This window comes from Bufo bufo, chromosome 10 (genome assembly GCF_905171765.1).
Source record: "Bufo bufo chromosome 10, aBufBuf1.1, whole genome shotgun sequence".
Taxonomy (NCBI): Eukaryota; Metazoa; Chordata; class Amphibia; order Anura; family Bufonidae; genus Bufo; species Bufo bufo.
Genome location: NC_053398.1, coordinates 74,853,835 through 74,877,642, shown reverse-complemented (window position 1 = coordinate 74,877,642; position 23,808 = coordinate 74,853,835). Strand labels below are relative to the sequence as shown.

The window sequence follows — 23,808 nt, the reverse complement described above, 5'->3', positions numbered from 1 at the left end:
GCATCGGAACAGGGAGGAGATGCCAGGGTTTCTCAATGGGCGTCTCCTTCTACCTGGCTGTAGCGCAGTCCAATCACAAAGGAGAGCGTCACAGCCAGGGATAAAAAAAATAATCACCTTCTCCCTGGCTGTAATGCTCTCCTTTGCCCATTGAGAAACCCTGGCGTCTCCTCCTTCCTGTTATTAATTAGCATACCAGGCTGGAGAATTTAACAGGGGCACAGCGGGCGAACGGAGCAACGCCCAGGAAAAATAGTAAGCGCTATTAGATCCCTGCTTTATGCCTTATATAACTTGCTACTTATTTTTATAATGTCTGGACACATGAAAGGTCCTCTTTAAGGTTAAAGGGGTATTCCGTTTGTAGCAAATTATCCCCCTTTCACAGAAGATATCAGATCGGTGGGGGGTTCTACTACTGGGACCAATATCCATCACGAGAATGGGTATCTCGTGGGGACCACCAAAATGAATGGAGAGTCAGGATGTGCATAACACTGCTGATCCAGTCAAATCTCTGGGAGTTCCAGAAAAAGAGTACAGCAATCAGCTACCGTATTTACAGAATTCCCAAAGATGAATGTAGCAGAATTCCGCATGCTCAACCTGGTGGGGTCCCTTTTCTCGTGATCAACCTTGTTACAACCTGAATACCCCATTAAGGTTTTTGGCCCAGCAAAAAGAAGAAGCCAACAGTTAAGACATGATGTCCAGTGGTTTCTCTGCTAGGAACAGGCCCCAACGCTGATCCCCTAGGCTACAGCGATGAAGTTTTTCCTTCCAGCCTTCAATAATGTAGTTATAATCCTCTTCTGAAAAGCTCTATATGGAAGAGAGAGTGACAGTGTAAGTCATTCTACAATCCTAGATGTCACGTCAGACACATTATACAGATCTAGGTTTTAGGCCATTACCTCTAGGAACTCCTGCTTTTTCTCTTGTGTACGTTTAAGCTCCTTTTTCAGAACTTGTACAAACTGTTCTGTCCGATCCAAAGCTTGAACCTTAACAAAACCAACTTTCTGCAAAAACTGTGGACAGATGTGAGAAGTTACAAAGACATAGTCTACTACTGCATCACTGCATGAATACAAAATAATATTATAGTAAACTCTGTTTATCCAGGAAATTGCTGTTCCAATATGTAACTCTTCAGCACATAGTACATAGGGATACTCTTCCCAAGTCCTACACCGTAATCATCTGACAGTTAGGCCTCTTTCACATGGGCGTCATGGTTTTGGGCCGGATAAGATGCGGGTGCGTCGCGGGAAAATGCGCGATTTTTCCACGTGAGTGCAAAACATTTTAATGCGTTTTGCTCACGCGTGAGAAAAATCGGCATGTTTGGTACCCAAAACCGAAATTCTTCACAGAAGTTCGGGTTTGAGTTAGGTGTTGTGTAGATTGTATTATTTTCCCTTATAACATAGTTATAAGGGAAAATAATAGCATTCTTAATACAAAATGCTTAGTAAAATAGGGCTGGAGGGGTTAATAAAAAAATATATATATTTAACTCACCTTAATCCACTTGTTCACGCAGCCCGGCTTCTGGTGATGGATCATGTGACAGACCATGTGATGAGCACAGTGACGTCACCACAGGTCCTTTTCCTACTGCATAGAAAAGATGAAGACAGAAGAGAAGCCGGGCTGCGCGAACAAGTGGATTAAGGTGAGTTAAATTATTTTTAAAAAATATTTAACCCCTCCAGCCCTGTTTTACTAAGCATTCTGTATCAAGAATGCTATTATTTTCCCTTTCTACCGCTAGTGACCGTGTGCCCCCAGACTGCCGCTCCATCCCTATTGACTATAATGGGGGCAGGGCGGAGTTCCGTCGAGGCACGGCAACACATGGCGAGAGGCTGCCGGAATAAATGTTGGACATGCCGTAGTTTTATTCCGGCAGCCTCTTGCCGTGCCTCGCCGGAACTCTGCCCCCGCCCCCATTATAGTCAATGGGGACGGAGCGGCAGTCCGGGGGCACACGGTCACTAGCAGCAGGACGGATCCGACAGGCTGTTCACCCGACGGAACAGCCTGCCAGAGGTCCGTGCCACTAGTGTGAAAGTAGCCTTAAGCCTGCACAACCCCTTTAAGCTGTATTACCACACAATAATTTATCCATCATCAAAAAGAAAGCTATCAATTGCTAAAATTATGGCCATTTCTCACTGGGATAGGAAGACCTATGAAAAACAACAATAAAAAATAAAAATTTTATTTTGGGAATAGCAATTTTTTCACAAAGTTACAGAAAATCATTTTCTGAAAGTATAGGTAAAAACAACGTTAAACAGTTGACAAGAACAAGTTTTATAAAGGTCTTTAGCAGCACAGAGACATGATCTCCAAACACCATGACTGACTTGGTTTTTAACCTATTCAGTAACAAGCCATTTTTTACCTTAGCCAATCAGAGTGATCACCAGCCCGAGACAGCCCTCATTGGTCCCAGGCCAGTCAGCCGAGATCCCTGGCTGTGTGTAACAGCAGGGATTTCAATGCTGTCACCATGTCTGCATAACGAAGATTGCTGCCATGACGAACCTGTATGTCATGGTGGCTTAAGGCAGTGGCTTAAGGGGTTAAACTCTGTTTTATAGATGAGCAAATGTATTGAAATTCATTTAGTGCCCAATTAGATTTTTTTTTTTAAGACGATTTGTGTCCAAATTGATTCAAAGTGAATTGAAATTGCTCCAATTGTCCTGAAAATTGGTATATAACACCCTCTAGTCTCCTAACACTCAGATTTGTAAATTTTTTTAAAAAAAATTCCCCTCTATCTTCTCCCCCAGCTTGTGTGCTACGACAGCAATAGCACTGACATATATATATATATATAGCTATAGGTAAATTCATTTTTGACAGTGTTAACAAACTGCCAAAAATTGTCCCTTATCAGGGGGAGATGGTGTTTAAATACACAGTGTTATGGGAAAAAGACAGTGGCTTGGCATGACCAAGCGTTCAAAAATTATACCTCCTGCCCCTGTTTATACACACACACACACACACGCACACACACATTAACCCCTTCCTGACCTTTGACGTACTATTACATCATGGGAACCACTGCGTTCCCGCAATTTGACGTAATAGTACGTCATGGTGATGGCGCGGGCACCGGAGAGGTGTGCGCGCGATCACTGCTGGGGCCCAGCAGTCCGTGGTAGCCGGGCCCCTGCTGTATCCGCCGGCATCTCTGTAAAAGCCGATGACGGCGGATTAACCCCTTCTATGCCATGGTCCGCACTGACTGTGACATAGAAGGGGTATGTGTCGGGTGAGTGATCGCAACGAGTCCCCGCACTGCTATGTCACAAGGCAGCCTGATGCCGTGCAGAGGCTGCCCAATGCCTTGCACGGCATCGGGAACTGCCTTCTACGGGTGCCGAGGAGATCCAGCCTCAGGCTGGGTCTCCTAGGCCAGTGTTTCCCAACCAGTGTGCCTCCAGCTGTTGCAAAACTACAACTCCCAGCATGCCTGCACAGCCAAAGGCTGTCCGGGCATGCTGGGAGTTGTAGTTTTGCAACAGCTGGAGGCACACTGGTTGGGAAACACTGTCCTAGGCAACCTATTAGTGTATGACAGGCAATGCATTACAATACAGATGTATTGTAATGCATTGCAGAGGGGATCAGATCCCCAAAAGTGAACATCAGAAATAAAGTAAAGAAAAAAAAGTTAAAAAAAGTGTTTTTAATAAAATTTATGAAGTAATAAAATTAATAAAGTAAAAAAGAAAAAAAACGCCCCTTTCCCCTTATTTTATAATAAAAAACTGAAAAAACAAAACAAACCCACACATATTAGGTATCGCCGTGTCCGTAATGACCGGCTCTATAAATATATCACATGATCCACCCTGTCCGATAAACACCATAAAAAAATAAAAATAAAAACAGTGTAAAAAAAAGCTATTTTTGTCATCTTACATCACAAAAAGTGCAACACCAAGCGATCAAAAAGGCGTATGTCCCACAAAATGGTATCAATAAAACCGTCACCTCATCCCGCAAAAAATTTGCCCCTACTTAATCGCCCAAAAGAAAAAAAAAACTCAGACCATGGAGACACTAAAACATAATTTGTTTTGTTTCAAAACTGCTATTATTGTGCTAAAGTAAAATACATTAAAAAAATATATACATATTAGGTATCGCCACGTCCGTAACAACTAGCTCTATAAAAATATCACATTACCTAACCCCTCATGTGAACACCGTAAAAAAAAAAACGGTGTAAAAAAAAAGCCATTTTGGTCACATAACATCACAAAAATTGAAACAGCAAGTGATCAAAAAGGCACATGCCCCCCAAAATAGTACCAATCAGACCGTCACCTCATCCTGCAAAAAATGAGACCCTACCTAAGAGAATCGGTCAAAAAATAAAAAGGCTATCACTCTCAGACAATGGAGACATTAAAATATGATAATTTTTTGCTTCAAAACTGCGATTATTGTGCTAAAATGAAAAAAAAAAAGTTGACATATTAGGTATTGCCACGTCCGTAACGATCTGCTCTATAAAAAAGTCACATGACCTAATCCCTCAGGTAAACGCTGTAAAAATAAAAACGGTGCCAAAACATCCAATTTCAAGACCTTGCCTCACAAAAAACGTAATATAGAGCAATTAAAAATCATATGTACCCCAAAACGGTACCAATAAAACTGGCACCTTATCCCGTAGTTTCCAAAATGTGGTCACTTTTTTGAGTTTCTACTGTAGGGGTGCATCAGGGGGGCTTCAAATGGGACATGGCATCTAAAAACCAGTTCAGCTAAATCTGCCTTCCAAAAACCACATGGCGTTCCTTTTCTACTGCGCCTTGCCTGCGCCCCTACAGCAGTTTACGATCACCTGTGGGGTGTTTCTGTAAACCGCAGAATCAGGGTAATAAATATTGAGTTTTATTTGGCTGTTAACCCTTGCTTTGCTACTGGAAAAAAATTATTAAAATGTAAAATCTGCCAAAAAAGTGAAATTCTGAAATGTCATCTCCATTTTCCATTAATTCTTGTGGAACACCTAAAGGGTTAACAAAGTTTGTAGTTTCTAAAATGGGGTAATTTTTGGGTAGTTTCTATTATGTAAGCCTCACAAAGTGACTTCAGACCTGAACTGGTCATTAAAAAGTGGGTTTTGGAAATTTTCCAAACAATTTCAAGATTTGCTTTCAAACTTCTAAGCCTTCTAACGTCCCCAAAAAATAAAATGTCATTTTCAAAATGATCCAAACATGAAGTAGACATATGAGGAATGTAAAGTAATTACTATTTTTGGAGGTATTACTATCTATTATAAAAGTCGAGAAATAGAAATTTGGAAATTTGCTAATTTTTCCAAATATTTTGTAAATTTTTTTTTTTAGGAATAAAAATTATTATTTTTTTACCACTATCATGAAGTACGATATGTGATGAGAAAACTATCTCAGAACGGCCTGTATAAGTAAAAGCGTTTTAAAGTTATTACCACATAAAGTGACACATGTCATATTTGCAAAAAATGGCCTGGGCAGGAAGGTGAAAACAGGCCTGGGGTTGAAGGGGTTAATGTCAGAAGAAAGAGTGGCTCACTCTGCACAAGCATTCAAAAATTATGCCTTAAAAATTATGCCTGTCCGTATTTATATATGCACTAGTGTTAATTATAGGAAGAAAGAGCAGCGATCTCAAATTGTTTACCTGCTTGCCATTGCGACCACAGCAGTGAGCAGGTGTTATTACAGCTACGCCGTCCTATTCACTTCAATAGGACGGCTCAATCTTATTCAAATAAATGGGGACGGCAGGAGTTGTAATTACACCTGCTCACCGCTGCAGTGGCGAGCAGGTAAACAATGGAGAAGGCAGCACTAGTATGAGTGCTGCTTTCTCTTCAAACAGCTGATCAGAGGGGGTACCAGGAGTCTGACCCCGTCGGTCTGATATTGAGGACCTATCCTGAGGATAGGTCATTAATATAAAAAAGCACACAACCCTTTTAATTGTCAGAAGAAAGAGTGGTCCGTTTTGCACAAGCGGGCAAAAATTCTGCATTAACCCTTTCTAACCCTTCTAACCGAGTTTTCGCCCTCCTGCCCAGTCCATCTTTTGCAAATCTGACATGTGTCACTTTATGTGGTAATAATTTTGGAACAGTATTATTTATCCAAGCCATTCTGAGATTGTTTTCTCGTGACACATTGTACTTCATGATAGCCATAAATTTGAGTTAATATATTTCACCTTTATTTATCCCAAAATTCCAAATTTACCCAAAAAATTTAAAAATTCATAATTTTCAAATTTTTTATTTCTCTGCTTTTAAAACAGAAAGTTATACCTCATTAAATATTTATTACTTAACATTCCCCATATGTCTACTTTATGTTGGCAAAATTTTGTAAATGTCATTTAATTTTTTTAGGACGTTAGAAGGCTTAGAATTTTAGAAGCAATTCTTAAAACTTTTAAGAAAATTTCCAAAACCCACTTTTTAAGGACCAGTTCAGGTCTGAATTCACTTTGTGGGGCTTACATAGTGTAAACCCCCCATAAATTACCCAATTGTAGAAACTACACCCCTCAAATTACTCAAAACTGATTTTACAAACTTTTGTAAGAATTTAAGGAAAATGGAGATGAAATTTCTAAATTTAACTTTTTTGGCAGATTTTCCATTTTTATCCTTTTTTTTTCCTGTAACACATCAAGGGTTAACAGCCAAAAAAATCTCAATATTTATTACTTTGATTCTGCGGTTTACAGAAACACCCCACATGTGGTCGTAAACTGATGTAAGGGCACATGGCAGGGCGCAGAAGAAAAGGAGAGCCATATGGTTTTTGGAAGGCAGATTGTGCTGCATTGGTTTTAAGATGCCATGTCCCATTTAAAGCCCCCCTGATGGACCCTTACAGCAAAAACTCCCAAAAAGTGACCCCATTTTGGAAACTAGGGGATAAGGTGCCAGTTTTATTGGTACTATTTTCAGGTACATATGATTTTTAATTGCTCTATATTACGTTTTTTGTGAGGCAAGGTAACCAAAAAATGGCTGTTTTGGCACCGTTTTTATTTTTTATAACATTCATTTGACTGGGTAGAACATGTGCTATTTTTATAGAGCAGGTTGTTACGGACGCAATGATATCAAATATGTCTACTTTGTTTGTTTCAGTTTTACATAATAACGCTTTTTTGAAAACAAAATATGTTTTTGTGTCTCCATTTTCTGAACGCCTTATTTTTTAATTTTTCTGCTGATTGTCTTATGCAGGGGGTTGTTTTTTGCAGGAAGAGTTGACTTTTTTATTGGTTCCATTTTTGGGTACATATGATTTTTTGATCATTCATCATTACACTTTATTGGTTGTTTTGGCACAGTTTTTATTTATTTTTACAGCGTTAGGTCATGTGACATTTTATAGAGCAGGTCCTTACGGACGTGTCAATACCTAATATGTATACTTTTTCTTATTTATCTAAGTTTTACACAATAACAGCATTTTTAAAACCAAAAAATTGATGTTTTAGTGTCTCCATAGTCTGAGAGCCATAGCTTTTTTTTTTATTTTTTTGACCGATTATCTTAGTTAGGATCTATTATTTTGCGGGATGAGGTGACTGTTTGATTGGTTCTATTTTGGGGGGCATATGCCTATTTGATTGCTTGGTGTTGCACTTTATGTGATGTTAGGTGACAAAAATGGCTTTTTGGCACTGTTTTGATTTTATTTGTTTTACAGTGTTCACCTGAGGGATTCGATCATGTGATATTTTATAGAGCAGGTTGTTACGGATGCGGCAATACCTAATATGTCAACTTTATTTCACTTTAACACAATAATATCAGTTTTGAAGCAAAAAAAATAATAATCACATTTTAGTGTCTCCATTGCCTGAGAGTCATAGTTTTTTTTATTTGTTGGCCGATTGTTTTAGGTAGTGTTTCAATCACGGTTTTATTGTTTTTTCTTTCATAAAAAAATCAGGGGAAAGGGGCGTTTTTTCTTTTTTACTTTAAACTTTATATTTGAAACTTTATTTCTGTCCCACTCTGGGACTATAACTTTTGAGGGTCTGATCCCCTCTGCAATGCATTACAATACATCTGTATTGTAATGCATTGCCTGTTAGTGTATTACACTGAGTAATACACTAACAGGTTGCCTAGGAGACCCAGCCTAGGAGACCCAGCCTTGACGTAATAGTATGTCAAAATGTGTCAAGTCACTATTACGTCATATGTCGGGAAGGGGTTAACAGGGGAAGGATGCCTGCCCATATTTATACACGCACAAGTGTTAAGTGTCAGAGGAAAGAGTAGCATCTTCTAAACGAACCTGGAAAAATTCACACTTTTAATTGGGAGCAGCAGCAGTAGTACACTGTGGATTGTCAAAAGGGCAGGGTAATAGTGGAATGTTGCTGCAATAGTAGCAGCAACAGTAGCAGCACAGTTTGGAACAGACAAGACGATAGTAGTACTAGTAGTAGCAACTGTGTAGTGGTAATGGTAGTGGCAGTAAGGGTAAAGTGGCAGCAGGGAATAGTAGCTGCGGTGGCAGCAATGGCAGCAGCAGCCATATGGTACAGAACAAGTTGGTAAGCAGGCCGACAGCGGCATGATGGCCACAGAAGCCATACGGTACGGAACATGATGGTAAGCAGGCAAACAGCAGCAGTCGCATGATGGAGCACCATCAGCAAGGACAGATGTATTCATGGGCCTCAGCCTGAAGATTGTGAAAATTCTCACGGATCCATGCATAATTTAATTTGACAAAAGTGATGTTTTGTGCATTGGTGGATGACAAATTAGTCTGTTTGAGTGTCACAACGATCCCTGTTGTGCTGAAAACACTCTCTGAGATTACACTGGAGGCTGGGCAAGAGAAACCAGACAGAACATACTGGTGTCATGCCCCACTCTGACGATGTGCGGAGGTCGGTCAGGATAGCAGCACGAGTTTAGTATTTGTTTTGGTGCCGTGCTGGATCCGCCTCTCATCAGGTGCACTGGGTGGAGTCATTAGTTTAAATGGTCTCCAGCTAAGTGCTCTGAGCGGATTATACTGATCATTTTGGTCTGGGAAGTTTAGAGGGAAGGTTGGCTGTCAGTTCCTGCTCTCAGAAGATAACTGTCATTTCTTGTTTGGTTGTTGGTGTCATCTATCCCATACAGGTTCTGTGCGAGCAGGCTGCTCATATCTCCCCACTTCACCATCTCAGGGAGTTCAGGGTTTTGTCAGTTCAGGCTGGAGGACACAGCACACCTACCTTCAAGGTCTGCCTGTGGGCTGAGCAGTGCAGGGAAAGAGGTCAGGGATAAACTAGGAGGTGACCCTTCCCCTGTCTCTCGTCCAGAGCCTGGTTGGTGTGTTATCTTTTATACTGTGCACGTCCGCCGTGACATTATAATCCGCCATACTGTGACTTCCATTGCTCAGCGTTTATGTGATGGCGTCAATTGATGCACTGGTTGAACGCATGCAGGGTTTGTCCCTGGAGGTTGCGGATCTGCATAGTATGGTCACACAGTGTCAGAGGGTGTTGGCTTCAGGTACAGGTCAAATTGTTGGGGAGCCTAAAGTCGCTCTTCCTGAGAAATTTGCAGGGGTACTGATGATTTTTTCCGTTTCAAAGAGTCATGTAATTTGTACTTTCGATTGTACCCATTTTCATCAGGTAATGAGGATCAGAGGGTGGGTATCATCATGTCTTTGCTTAAAGGGGACGCGCAATCCTGGGCTTTTTCTCTGCCGCCCAGTTCTCTGGCCCTCCGGTCGGTGGAGGAATTTTTTAAAGCCCTGGGATCGATTTACGATGACCCAGATCGAGTTTCGATGGCAGAATCAAAATTAAGTAACTTACTACAGGGTAAACATACTGCTGAGGTTTACTGCACAGAGTTTAGGAGGTGGGCTACTGAGTCGGAGTGGAACGACCCCGCGCTACGTAGCCAGTTTTGTCAGGGGTTATCTGAAAGGTTGAAAGATGCTCTGGCTTTTCATGAATACCCAGATACTTTGGAGAACGCAATGTCTTTGGCTATACGTTTGGATAGACGTATCAGAGAGAGGTGTAAGGGTCCCTCAGTGCAGGGGATTCCTCCCGCGTGTGGTTTTGTTTCACCGGCTGCCCAGGGTAATATTGCTTGTTACTCTGGGGTAGGGGAGGAACCCATGCAGTTAGGTCAGATATCTTGCCATTTGGATAGTAGAGACTTTCGAAAAGTGCACAATCTATGTTTCTATTGTGGGAAGAGGGGTCATTTTGTTTTTTCTTGTCCATATATATTGAACCACAGGGGGAAGAGATAAAGAAAAAAGAGAAAAAAAAAAACTTCCCTCACACTTGGTAGTATGAATGGTGTGGTGGAGCAGACTGGTATGCAAGTTCCCTGCAGTTCCCGTTTTCTCCTTTCAGCTATGGAGGCGCTAGAGTCTAGAAATGTGTTTGTTGATGTTTTTCTTGATTGTGGTGCTGGAGTAAATTTAATTGACTTTCTGTTTCTTGAGGGTTTGGGACTAAGTACTTGCATGTTAGAGAACGAGATTCGTGTTTTTGCTATTGATTCTTCTCCTCTTTCTCAAAGGAGCCTTACTCACGTTGTTCATGGTATTCATTTAAGGGTGGGTGATTCACATGCTGAGATTATTTCCTGTTTCGTCATGAAGGATTTGCCAGCTCCAATAGTTTTGGGGTTGCCATGGTTGTCTAGACATAACCCAATTATAGACTGGCAAGCGAGACAAATCATTGGTTGGAGTAAGTTTTGTTCGGATAATTGTCTTGTCACATCTATTTCTGAAGTGTCCGTTACGGCCTTGCCTCAGTATCTCTCAGATTTTTCGGACGTCTTTTCGGAGGGTGGGGCTCAGGAATTGCCCCCTCATCGTGACTATGATTGTCCAGTGAATCTCATTCCGGGGGCTAAGTTGCCTAAGTCTCAGCTCTACAACCTCTCTCATCCCGAGAGAGAGGTCATGCGAAAGTATGTCGCCGAGAGTTTGGCAAAGGGTCATATTAGACCATCTAAGTCTCCAGTGGCTGTAGGTTTGTTCTTCGTGAAGAAGAAAGATGGATCACTGAGACCGTGTTTGGATTTCCGGGAGCTGAACCGTATTACAGTCCGGGATCCATATCCCCTGCCTTTGATCTCTGATCTTTTTGATCAGATTGTTGGAGCCAAGGTGTTCTCCAAGTTGGATTTGAGAGGAGCATACAATCTGATCAGGATCAAGGAGGGGGATGAGTGGAAAACGGCCTTCAATACGCACAAGGGTCATTTTGAGAACCTGGTAATGCCTTTTAGGTTGATGAATGCGCCAGCGGTATTTCAGCGATTCGTCAATGATATTTTTCATTACTTGGTGGGGAGATTCGTAGTAGTCTACCTAGATGACATTTTCATTTATTCTCCTGATCTGAAGACCCATCGGGATCATGTGAGACAGGTTTTGACGATCCTTCGGGAGAATAAGTTATACGCCAAATTGGAGAAATGTTTGTTTGCGGTGCAAGAGCTTCCATTCTTGGGATATATGCTTTATGATTCCGGTTTTTGTATGGACCCCGAAAAGGTCCGGGCGGTTCTGGAGTGGGACCTACCGGAGAATCAGAAAGCTTTGATGCGGTTTTTGGGGTTTACGAATTATTATAGAAAATTTATTTCGAATTATTCCACGCTAGTCAAACCTCTTACTGATATGACCAAGAAGGGCGCTGATGTCTCTGTCTGGTCGGATGAGGCATTGCAGGCCTTTTCGGCTATTAAGGAGCGTTTTGCGTCTGCTCCCATTCTGGTGCAGCCGGATGTATCTCAGCCATTCGTGGTCGAGGTTGATGCATCAGAGGTGGGGGTTGGGGCGGTGCTTTCGCAGGGTCCTTCTCCTGGCAAGTGGGTCCCGTGTGCCTTTTTCTCCAGGAAGCTCTCGGTCGCCGAGAGGAATTATGATGTTGGAGATAGGGAGTTGTTGGCTATCAAGTTGGCCTTTGAAGAATGGCGTCACTGGTTAGAGGGGGCTTCTCACCCCGTTACTGTGTATACAGACCATAAGAATTTGGCTTACCTGCAATCTGCCAAGCGTCTGAACCCTAGACAGGCCAGATGGTCATTGTTTTTTACCAGGTTCAATTTCGTGGTTACCTTTTGCCCGGGGGTCAAGAACGTCAAGGCAGATGCCTTGTCTCGCAGCTTCCCTGGGGGAGGTGATTCAGAAGATCCAGCGCCAATTTTGGCGGATGGAGTGGTGGTCTCCGCTCTGTACCCTGAATTGGAGATGGAGGTGTTGGGAGCTCAGGAGGGGGCTCCTGGTTCGTGTCCCCCAGGGAGGTTGTTTGTTCCTGAGGGCCTACGATACAAGGTGTTCAAGGAACATCACAATACTGTTCTCGCTGGACATCCTGGTGGTAATTCCACCTGTGATCTGGTGTCCCGGAGGTTCTGGTGGCCAGGGTTGCGTTAGAGTATTGAGAATTACGTGACAGCTTGTGAAACCTGCGCTCGGTCAAAGGTTGCTCATACTCGACCGCCTGGTTCACTTGTTCCATTGTCTATTCCATCTTGTCCTTGGACGCATTTGTCCATGAACTTTATTACGGACCTGCCGAGTTCCTCCGGGAGCACAGTGATTTTGATGGTAGTCGACCGTTTCAGTAAAATGGCTCACTTTATACCATTAACAAGTCTGCCTAATGCTAAGACTCTTGCGCAGATTTTTGTGGATAATATTGTGAAATTGCACGGTATTCCTTCGGATGTGGTCTCTTATAGGGGCACGCAGTTTGTCTCCAGGTTTTGGAGGGCGTTCTGCTCTCGACTTGGCATTCAACTTTCTTTCTCGTCGGCATTTCATCCACAGTCGAATGGTCAGACGGAGCGTACCAATCAAAACCTGGAGACCTACTTGAGGTGCTTTGTGGCTGAGAATCAGGAGGACTGGTCCTCAATCTTGTCCTTAGCAGAATTTGCATTGAATAACCGTAGGCAGGAGTCCACGGTTAAGTCGCCATTTTTTGGTGCATACGGTTTCCATCCTCAGTTTGGTACCTTTTCTGGGTCTGGTTCCTCCGGGATGCCAGAGGAGGAGAGATTCTCTTCTGCCTTATCCTCAAGGGAATTTGGAGAGGATGGGTGAGATGTATAAACGAATGGCTGACAGGAGACGTGTGACTGGTCCGGACCTGTGTGTGGGTGATCTGGTGGGCTGTCCACTAAGAATATCAAGTTGAAAGTGCCATCTTGGAAACTGGGTCCAAGATTTGTTGGTCTGTATAAAATTTATGCGGTGATCAATCCTGTGGCGTTTCGACTGAGTCTGCCGCAGACTTGGAGTATCCATGATGTCTTCCACAAGTCTTTACTAAAAAAATATGTTAAACCGGTGGTACCATCACCATTGCCTCCTCCTCCTGTTCTAGATCTCCAGGATTCTCGACTCGAGAGTTCTGCGGGGTTCCCTCCAGTACCTGGTGCACTGGAGGGGATACGGTCCTGAGGAGAGGATGTGGGTTCCGGCGTCAGATGTCAACGCCAGCCGACTGGTGAGGGCCTTTCATAGGTCCCATCCGGATAAGGTTGGTCCAGGGTGTCCGGAGGTCACCTGTAGAAGGGGGGGTACTGTCATGCCCCACTCTGACGATGTGCGGAGGTCGGCCAGGATAGCAGCACGAGTTTAGTATTTGTTTTGGTGCCGTGCTGGATCCGCCTCTCATCAGGTGCACTGGGTGGAGTCATTAGTTTAAATGGTTTCTAGCTAAGTGCTCTGAGCGGATTATACTGATCATTTTGGTCTGGGAAGTTTGGAGGGAAGGTTGGCTGTCAGTTCCTGCTCTCAGAAGATAAGTGTCATTTCTTGTTTGGTTGTTGGTGTCATCTATCCCATACAGGTTCTGTGCGAGCAGGCTGCTCCTATCTCCCCACTTCACCATCTCAGGGAGTTCAGGGTTTTGTCAGTTCAGGCTGGAGGACACAGCACACCTACCTTCAAGGTCTGCCTGTGGGCTGAGCAGTGCAGGTAGAGAGGTCAAGGATAAACTAGGAGGTGACCCTTCCCCCGTCTCTCGTCCAGAGCCTGGTTGGTGTGTTATCTTTTATACTGTGCACGTCCGCTGTGACAACTGGGCCAGTTCGGGCCACTATAGCAGTCTGCCTCTCAAGAATTCCATGGGGTCAGGGAACACAGTATGCACTTGTTAAAGGCCAAAGTCATATAGAGAACGAGACAATTGTAACTCTTTGCGCTGGAGCGATAGGCAAACATGGCGCTTGCTCGCACGTGCAACGGCCGTCAGACCCGCGGCTAATTACCGCGACCGGCAATAATGCCGATCGCGGTAATTAAAGCCTTTAGATGCGTGATCAAGTAAAATAACAGCATCTAAAGGGTCAAAAACCCAGCTTGTTTCCGGCATCCTCTGGGCCAATAACGATGCCGGCAATTGATTTAAATGCACTCAGCCTCGCTGAAGAGGCTCAGGGCATTCAAGCTGCGTGAAATGAGCAACAGTCAGTAATAAATGCATTTTAAAAATCCATGTTTGGTCAAAATAAAAAATGGATTTTGTATGCTCAAATACAAGCTTTAAAATCATTACAAAAAAGTTAAAAAATAAATAAAAAAAATATATAAAAGTTTAAAGAAAAGTATAATAAAAAAATAATACCTAAATAACAAAAATATAAACATCATGGGTATCATCGGGACTGAAAACGCCAGTACTATTAAAATATAAAAACTATTTTTCCAATACGACGAATGGCGTAACGAAAGAAACGGGCAAAATGGCCAATTTGCAATTTTTTCATTGCTTCTTTTACCCCAAAAAATGTAATAAAATGTGATCAAAAAGTCACACACTTCAAAATAGTATCAATAAAGTTACATTTATTTTTACATTATTTAGACATAAAAAAAACTATACATATGGGGTATCTTTGTAATCATAGTGACCCAGAGAATTAAGAACATGTGTCAGTTTTGTCGCAAACGGAACGCCGTGGGAACAAAACCAGTAATACTGTAGAGGAATTGCATTTTTTCCAATTTCACCGCTTTTGGATTTTTTTTACCGCTTCCCACTACATTGTATGCCATAATTAATGGTGGCATTAGAAAGAACAACTTGTCGCGCCAAAAAAAAGCCCCCATACAGCTATGTGAACGGAAATATTAAAAAGTTATGGCTCAAGGAAGATAGGGAAGAAAAATGAAAACGCAAAAACCAAAAAAACTCAGGTATCCTAAGGGTTAAACATTTTTTTAAATTAAAAATAAATAAATATCAAACTGTCCAGAAGTACTAATATCATACAGCAGAATTACATTTTGGTCAAGGTGTGGAAGTGTGCCACATTTCCATATTGACAAGTCTTGGTAGAACACACGGCAGTGGAAAAAACTGTTCCATCGTGTAACAACTAGCAAACTGGCTTCTGCAGCTTGTTTTAGCAGAGACGCTGGAAAGTGGTGCCTAAAATTTGGGTGAAGGAGCGGAAGTGTGACACATTTGTGGAACAAGATAATTTTTACTCATGCTTGCCTGGTCAAAAGTCAAAGTGATGGCATGTGGGAAAATACAGCCCAGAAAATTTTAAATTTGGTTGAAGGCGTGGAAATGTGCCACAGTTGCAGAACTAGACAATTTTTACTCATGCTTGCCTGGCCAGAAGTACAACAAACGACATGTGGCAAAATATGTCCCCGAAATTTTTTTTTTGGGTGAATGTGCGGAAGTGTGCCACATTTCTGGAATAATGAGCCAATTTTTTATCATTCCAGCCTAGCCAAAAGTTATAGTGACAGCAAGTGGGAAAACATGGCCTTAGCAGATAAAAATTTGGGTGAAGGAGGGAAAGTGCACCATATTTGCACCACTGGCCAGAAGTCCAACAAATGGCATGTGGCAAAATACATCCCAGACAAACCAACTGATGGCATTTGTAAAACTGATCAGGATCCTGATCAGTCTTAAAAATGCCTGATCAGTCAGAAAAATGCATTGAAATGCCGGATCCGTCTTTCCGGTGTCATCTGGAAAAACGGATCCGTTATTTATTTTTTTCACCTTTTTTTCAGTCTGCGCATGCGCAGACCGGAACGACGGATCCTGCATTCCGGTATTTTGAATGCTGGATCCAGCACTAATACCTTCCTATGAAAAAAGTCTTCAGGCAAGTCTTCAGTTTTTTTGGCCGGAGATAAAACCGTAGCATGTTGCGGTTTTATCTTTTGCCTGATCAGTCAAAAAGACTGAACTGAAGACATCCTGAACGGAATGCTCTCTATTCAGAATGCATAGGGATTAAACTGATCAGTTCTTTTCCGGTATAGAGCCCCTAGGACGGAACTCTATGCCGAAAAAGAAAAAGGCAAGTGTAAAAGTACCCTAAGGCCTCTAAGCCCTAAGCATTCTGTATTCTGTATTAAGAATGCTATTATTTTCCCTTTATAACCATGTTATAAGGGAAAATAATAATGATCGGGTCCCCATCCCAATCGTCTCCTGGCAACCGTGCATGAAAATCGCACCGCATAGAAATGAATGGGTCTGGATTCAGTGCGGGTGCAATGCGTTCGCCTCACGCATTGCACCCGCGCGGAAATCTCGCCCGTCTGAAAGAGGCCTAAGTGGTATAGCAGCAACTGCACCACCAGAAACTAGGGAAGAGTTCAGCTTTCTCACAAGCTAATTGGTGTTCATGTGCTTTTCAATGTATTAAAAAAATTCTCACATGGGAAAAATTCTTTTAAAGTACCAAGGTCATAGTTACTATGTTCTGTAACTGGTGTATCCATGGTGTATCCATAGCAGCCCTATATTCCGGGCACAAAAACTGCACTGGAATTACCTGTCCATACTCTTCAGGTGTGTACAGAATATAGCTTCTCTGTTTCACATAGTCCTCAAACATTGGAGACCAAGGCTGATCACCGCAACAGTAATCTGTGATTAAGAGTTTCCCTCCAGGTTTCAGCCAGGACTGCAAGAAAAAGAAAAAAAAAGAAAAAGAAAAAGAAAAAATACATTTAAAGGAACACTTACATCAGAAAGGGGGTATTTTTTAACCCTTTGTTTTTATTTAAAACTTTTTAAAATCATTGTTTATCACAGTTCTGATAGGTATAGACATCAGATGTACGGCCATACTGGACTTAGTATTAACCAATAGGCCTGACAGAACAACAGATGTGCAGGTTGGGGGAGACCTGGGAAATAGTGACCATAAAGTAATAAGCTTCCAATTATCATTCAAAAGAGCGTTTCTACAGGGAGGAACAAAAATACCAAACTTCAAAAAAAGCTACATTTAGCCAACTAAGAGAGGCCATAGGCCTAACTAACTGGGACAAAGTCCTCAAAAATAAAAATGCAGCCACAAAATGGGATATCTTTAAAAGCATCCTAAAATGTCATTGTGAGAGGTACATACCATATGGGAATAAAAGGTTAAGGAACAAAAATAAACCAATGTGGATAAACAGAACTGTAAAGAAAGCAATAAATGACAAAAAGAAAGCATATAAAACACTAAAACAGGAGGGTAGCACGGAAGCACTGAAAAACTATAAGGAAAAAAATAGAACATTTAAAAAACAAATAAAAGCGAACAAACTATAGACCGAGAGATTAATTGCCAAAGAGAGTAAAACTAACCCTAAAATGTTCTTCAATTATATAAATGTTAAAAAGTATAAATCTGAAGGTGTCGGCCCTTTAAAGAGTAATGAGGGGGGAGTCGCAGAGAGCGACGAGGAGAAAGCAAAGCTGTTAAATATTTTTTTCTCCAATGTATTCATTGAGGAAAATAAACTGTCAGAGGAAATGCTGAATGTAAAAATAAATTCACCATTAAAAGTGTCCTGTCTGACCCAGGAAGAAGTACAAAAGCGATTTAAAAAGATTAAAATAGACAAATCGCCAGGACCGGATGGCATACACCCCCGTATCCTAAGGGAATTAAGTAATGTCATAGCCAGACCCTTATTTCTGATATTTGCAGACTGTATACTGACAGGGAATGTCCCACAGGATTGGCGCATAGCAAATGTGGTGCCAATATTCAAAAAGGGTCCAAAAACAGAGCCTGGAAACTATAGGCCGGTAAGTTTAACATCTATTGTGGGTAAACAGTTTGAAGGTTTTCTGAGAGATGCTATGTTAGAGCATTTCAACGGAAATAAGCAAATAACGCCATATCAGCATGGCTTCATGGGGGATCGGTCATGCCAAACTAATTTAATCAGTTTCTATGAGGAGGTAAGTTCTAGACTTGACACCGGTGAATCAATGGATGTCGTATATCTGGACTTCTCCAAAGCATTTGACACTGTTTGAAATCTCTTTTTATTGATCAAACAAACAAAGAACATCACATAGCAGAAAGCATAGTATAGCGTGTATCCCACCACAATCAAGCTTAGTTATACAGCTTCAAAGGCAATGCCTAACAATACAGGCTAGGATGTAACCACCACTTAGCTAGGGCTAAAGGCCCTTAAAGTGATTGATCTTACATTACAAATATACATAACATAAGTTACATATCAATAAGAGGGAGGGGTACAAAACAGCCCCAACATTGTGTCAGCCCTAAATGTATTATGCTTCCCGCTCAAGCCAGAAATGGAAATATGACTGCTCATATTATCTGAAGTGTGGTACAAACATATATTGACTGCGCGCAGCCAGAGTGCGTCTCCAAGATGAGTCAGGTGAGGGAGGGGGGAGGGGTGGAGAATAAATGACCATCTATCTAAAATCCTATTCGGAGTCCCATTGCTGAGATTCGAGAAGATTTGATCTATAGTTTAACCAAGGTTGCCAAAGCTGCAAAAATCTGTCTCTGTTATGGTATGTCCAGCCTATCAATTCTTCCATCTGGCACATCTGGTGGACCCTATCCCGCCACATCCCCAGTGTTGGTGGCTCAATTGATCTCCATTTAACTGGAATCAAAAGTTTTGCAGCCATGAGCAAATGCGTGGCCAAGTTATTTTTCCCCGAGCGGAAATCTGGAGTGGGTAACCAGAGCAAAATCAGCTGAACTGTAAGCTTCAGAGTCGTTGCACAAATCACATTAATGGCGGATTCAATACCTTCCCAGTAGGGTCTGATGACCGGACAGGACCACCAGATGTGAGATAGGGAGCCGGTGGCGGCTGCACACCTCCAGCAGAGGTCAGTGGAGAGCAACTTGATTTTAAAAAGATACTCGGGAGTTCTGTACCACCTCAGCGCTGTCTTAACAGAGTTTTCCTGAATTTTTATACACTTAGAGAAGCCGTGTGAGGCCTTTTGAATCCACTTAATATCATTGTCATCAAACTTAACGTGAAGGTCTCTTCCCCACTCAGCAACCCATGGCGGCACAGTGGAGTCTCTTGCTCCTAGAACCTGTCTATATATAAGGGTGGTACATTTGTGAGGTAGGCTTGGCAATAATACAAAATTCTCTAACCACGTCGGATATGGTATTGGGAAGAATTTAGAGGTCATAAACTGTTTACAGATATTCTCAAAATCATTTCTCTGGATGAAGTCTAAACCAGGGGCTGAGTCACCTGAGAGAACAGTATAGAAGTCTGATGAGGTTTGAAGCTTTTTCATGTCACCTATTCTATGATGTGAAAGCGTTAGCCAAATATCTGAAGGAGAAATGATTTGCGGGAACATGAGTGTGGGAATAGCTGTAATAGGAGCAAGAGGGGATATCTTGCCCTGAGTAGAGGTTAAAGCCGTGGCCTTGTGGCATGCATGCAGCATTCCTCTGGTCAATTCACTCACCACTTTAGGTCCTACCCCTGTCCCCCCTGGTGTCCACAATCTGTGGAAAGATTCTTTACCCAAGAGAGCCAATTCAAAGTCTACATGCATACAGTGCGTCTCTTGTCTGGCTAATCTAAGCCATCTCTCCAAACTGATAGCCTGCATATAAGATGATAGATCAGGTAGTGAAATACCTCCATTATTTCTCCTACGGGAAAGAAGGCGAAAGGACATTCTAGGACGGCCCCTGTCCCATAAGTAACTGCTCATAATGGATTGAAGTTTATTAATGAAACTGGCTGGGATTAAAATGGTAAGGGCTCTTAAAGTGTACATAATCAATGGTAAAATATAGGTAGTAAGGACATTTTTCCTACCTAGCCAGGTAAGGAAAGGAGAGCTGCTCTTAGAGAGAACAGAAGTGACCTTAGAAAGCAACGGGGGGAAATTAAGTCTAAACAGCAACTTGGGGTCCATCGGGATCATCACTCCTAAGTATTTTATTGCTTGTGTAGGCCATTTGAATGGCGTGAGGGCTTTGACTTTAGTACGTAGAGTAGTCGGAAGGGAGATACCAAGGGCCTCCGACTTATCAAAATTGATCTTAAAGTTTGATATAGCCCCAAAGGATTCAAAAATCGGCATAACCTCCGGTAGTGCCTCTTCAGGATTAGTCATCAGAAGCAGCAAATCGTCCGCAAAGGCGGCCATCCTGTGTGTGTAATTACCCATTTTCACTCCTTTGATCAAGGGGGATTGTCGGAACTTAAGAAGAAGCGTCTCTAGGGTGAGTACAAATAAAGTAGGGGACAAAGGGCATCCCTGACGTGTGCCATTTCTAATTTGGAAGGCGTTAGATAGGGTGCCGTTAACCAGTACTCTCGCAGATGGTGCAGAGTATAGAGAGTAGATAGCTCTGATGAATTCTTCAGGGAAGCCCAAGGCATTTAATATTTTACCCATATAGGCCCAACTGACCCTATCGAACGCCTTCTCTGCGTCTGTGCCTAATAGCACAAGAGGGGATCTAAATTTAATAGAGTGGGTGATCGCATGTATCACTCTGCTGACATTATGCCTACCCTCCCTGCCCGCTACGAATCCCACCTGTTCTTCACCCACAAGCCCAGGGAGCAACTTGGATATCCTACTATTGAGCAACTTGGCCCACCACTTCAAATCGGTATTCAATAATGAGATCGGCCTATAACTACCACAGGCCTCCTTGTCCTTTCCTTCCTTATGGATGATCGTTATGTGTGCCTCCTGGGCTTGTGGGGTCAGGGAACCTCCTGTAAGAAGTAGGTTGCAAGCGTCGACGAAGTGCGGGATTAAAATGTCCTTAAACTTTTTGTAATAAGATATGGGGAACCCATCAGGCCCAGGGCTCTTACCTGTGGGGATAGACATTAGGACCTTTTCAACTTCTTCTACTGTGAATGGTTGAAGCAGTTGATGTATGTCATCTGTTGAAAGTCTCGGGATCTTGATGGATTTGAGGAAATCCGATGTACGTGTCTCAATTTGCTGATTAGTAAGGGGTACCGGGAGGTTATACAGGTTCGAATAAAAGGAGCAAAACTCCTGGGCAATCGCTGGGGTGTTGATAAGTCGGGGGCCCGAGGCTAATCTGATAGCCTGAATAAAGGACCTATTCCTTTGGCCCTTGATAAGGCTGGATACCAACTTGGAGCCCCTATTTCCATGAAGGTATTGCTTGAAGCGCAATGTCCTCAAGGCCCCTGCTGCTCTAATGTTTAAAAGGTCAGTAATCTTATGTCTCAAGCACTTAAGTGACACTAAGACCTCTTCCATCTTAGTTTTCTTATGGAGGGTCTCAAGTGTGGAGATTTGCTGAAGAAGGGCATCTAATTGCTTCTGTCTACGCTTTTTGGCACTAGATCCCAGGCTAATGAGTTCCCTTCTTACCACAACTTTATGTGCTTCCCAGAGTGATGTCCCATTAGCGAGGTTACCAGTATTTTCTTTAAAATAATTTTTGAGGCACAACTCAACAGCCTTCCTATGGGGTTCCTCTTCCAGGAGCGTCTCATTCAACCTCCAGACCCAGGATCTCGGAAGTAGGGCGTGGATCTTTACCCCCACACTCACAGGCGCATGGTCAGAGATGACTATATTCCCTATCCTTGCCTCAGAAATCGAGGACAGCAGGTGGTTAGCAACAAAAATATAATCCAAGCGTTGGTATGAATTATGCGCCTGTGAGTGGAAGGTGTAATCTTTTTCCTCAGGGTGGAGGAGACGCCAGACATCCGAGACCCCCAGGTCTCTGAGAGCAATAAGAAGTCTCCTCAACTGCCTTCTTGAGGTAGGGCGACCTGAGGAAGTCGAGTCAATTGAGGGATCAAGCGTGAGGTTAAGGTCTCCTCCTATAATGAGGTATCCCTCTCTAAACGCTTTCAAAGTCTCCAAGGTGCGTAACAGCCAGGTGGTTTGTCTACTATTTGGAGCGTATAAATTCACTAGAGTGAACATAGTGTTTACCACTTTGCCTTTTAAAAATAAAAAACGACCTTCAGGGTCGGCTAATTTGGCCTCTAAAGTGAATGGGAACTTCTGACCTAGAGCTATGGAGACGCCTCTAGCGGCTGAGGAGTATAAGGCATTATGCCATACTGTAAAATGCTTATTTACTGTTTTAGGGATATGTAAGTGCCTAAAATGGGTCTCTTGGAGAAAGGCTAAGTCAGTTCCCTCTTTTCGAAGTAGCTGGTAAACTTGGCTCCTTTTCTGTGGGGTGTTCATACCATTTACATTAAAAGATAATACTTTTAAGTCAGTCATTATAAGCAAGAGTGAACCTGAGCAGGTGATCTATATGACCATAAGGGGGCGACACGGGCAACAAAAAGAACAAATAATACATGAACAAAACATCTGGTTGAGATAGTAAAACTGAAGGCAGTTACTAAACAGGTAATATCTACCCTAAGGGGTATAAACCCCAATTGGGGGGAAATTAGTGTGTAAACACCCTTGAGCCAGTTCCCACACACTAAGCCCAATGCAGCAAAAACAGACAGTGGACATGTATAACAGCATATAAAGTATGGGCACAATATAAGCAACGAGCTCCCCAAATCCTTGCGCGATGATGGCGCTATAGGCAGTAATTAAAGCAGGGTGAATGAGCCCTGTGAGCGATCATACATGAGCGACCAAACAGCAGACATTGCACTACCAATGACAGTCTGATAGTAGAGCACAGGGTGAAACAAGAAGGGTTTAGAAATAATAAAGAGGGATAGCTGTATGACGGCAAAAACGGGAGAGAATAAAGAAAAACGGACATATATTATCAGATAGACGGGTAACATAGAACCTGAATCCTATAAGGCTGGAACATAGCGTTCGCTGTGATTCCTATAATGGCGAATTCTAGGGTCTCACTTCAAATAAGTCCCAATAATTTAGGGGATCCTTTTCTTCGGCGACTTCTTCTTTTGCACCAGGCGCCATTCCTCCGCCTGCGGTAGGTTTGGAAGGTCCATTGTCAGGTTGCAAGGAAGCCATGCCTGAATGTCCAGAGCTTCTGACCCTAATGCCTCCCAAATAGGCAGCAAGTCCTCCGGGAGTCTAACTGTATATTGCTTCCCTCCTATGACAGTGCTGAGGCCAAAAGGGAATAGCCATCTTACAGGCAATTTCTTCTCTCTCAGGAGCGAGGTTAATGGGCGCAAATTCCTGCGCTTGGCTAATGTGCTCGCCGCTAGATCTTGAAATATTAGCACTTTATGACCGTCAAGAGAGGGATCTCCCTTCTCTCTAGCCGCTCTCAGGACAGCTGCAGTGTCTAAAAAGTTAATTAAAGCACAAACTACATCTCTGGGCGGCTCCCCCTCAGCCGGCCTGGGCCTAAGAGCTCTATGCGCCCTTTCAATGACAATGGCGGCGGCGTGTTCTTCCCCTATGAGGGAGGCAAACAAGGAGCGTACAGTACCGGCCAGGTCTTCAGCTTGAACCGCTTCAGGTATTCCCCTCAGGCGAACGTTTTTCCTTCGTCCTCTG

General features: G+C 42.7%; 1 protein-coding gene across 2 annotated transcripts in view; it reads right to left on the bottom strand.

Annotated features, from left to right (window-relative positions):
• Positions 1 to 226: 226 nt before the first annotated feature.
• The window catches only part of LOC120981206 (phosphomethylethanolamine N-methyltransferase-like), a 345,872-nt gene continuing 322,290 nt past the window's right edge, over positions 227 to 23,808 (bottom strand). For both annotated transcript variants that reach the window (XM_040410746.1, XM_040410747.1), the window contains 3 exons: positions 16,862 to 16,993; positions 915 to 1,031; positions 227 to 822 (listed from right to left, as the gene is read on the bottom strand). In XM_040410746.1, coding sequence (XP_040266680.1) covers positions 697 to 822; positions 915 to 1,031; positions 16,862 to 16,993 — 375 coding nt within the window. In that variant the 3' untranslated portion in view covers positions 227 to 696. The remainder of the gene's footprint in view (positions 823 to 914; positions 1,032 to 16,861; positions 16,994 to 23,808) is intronic.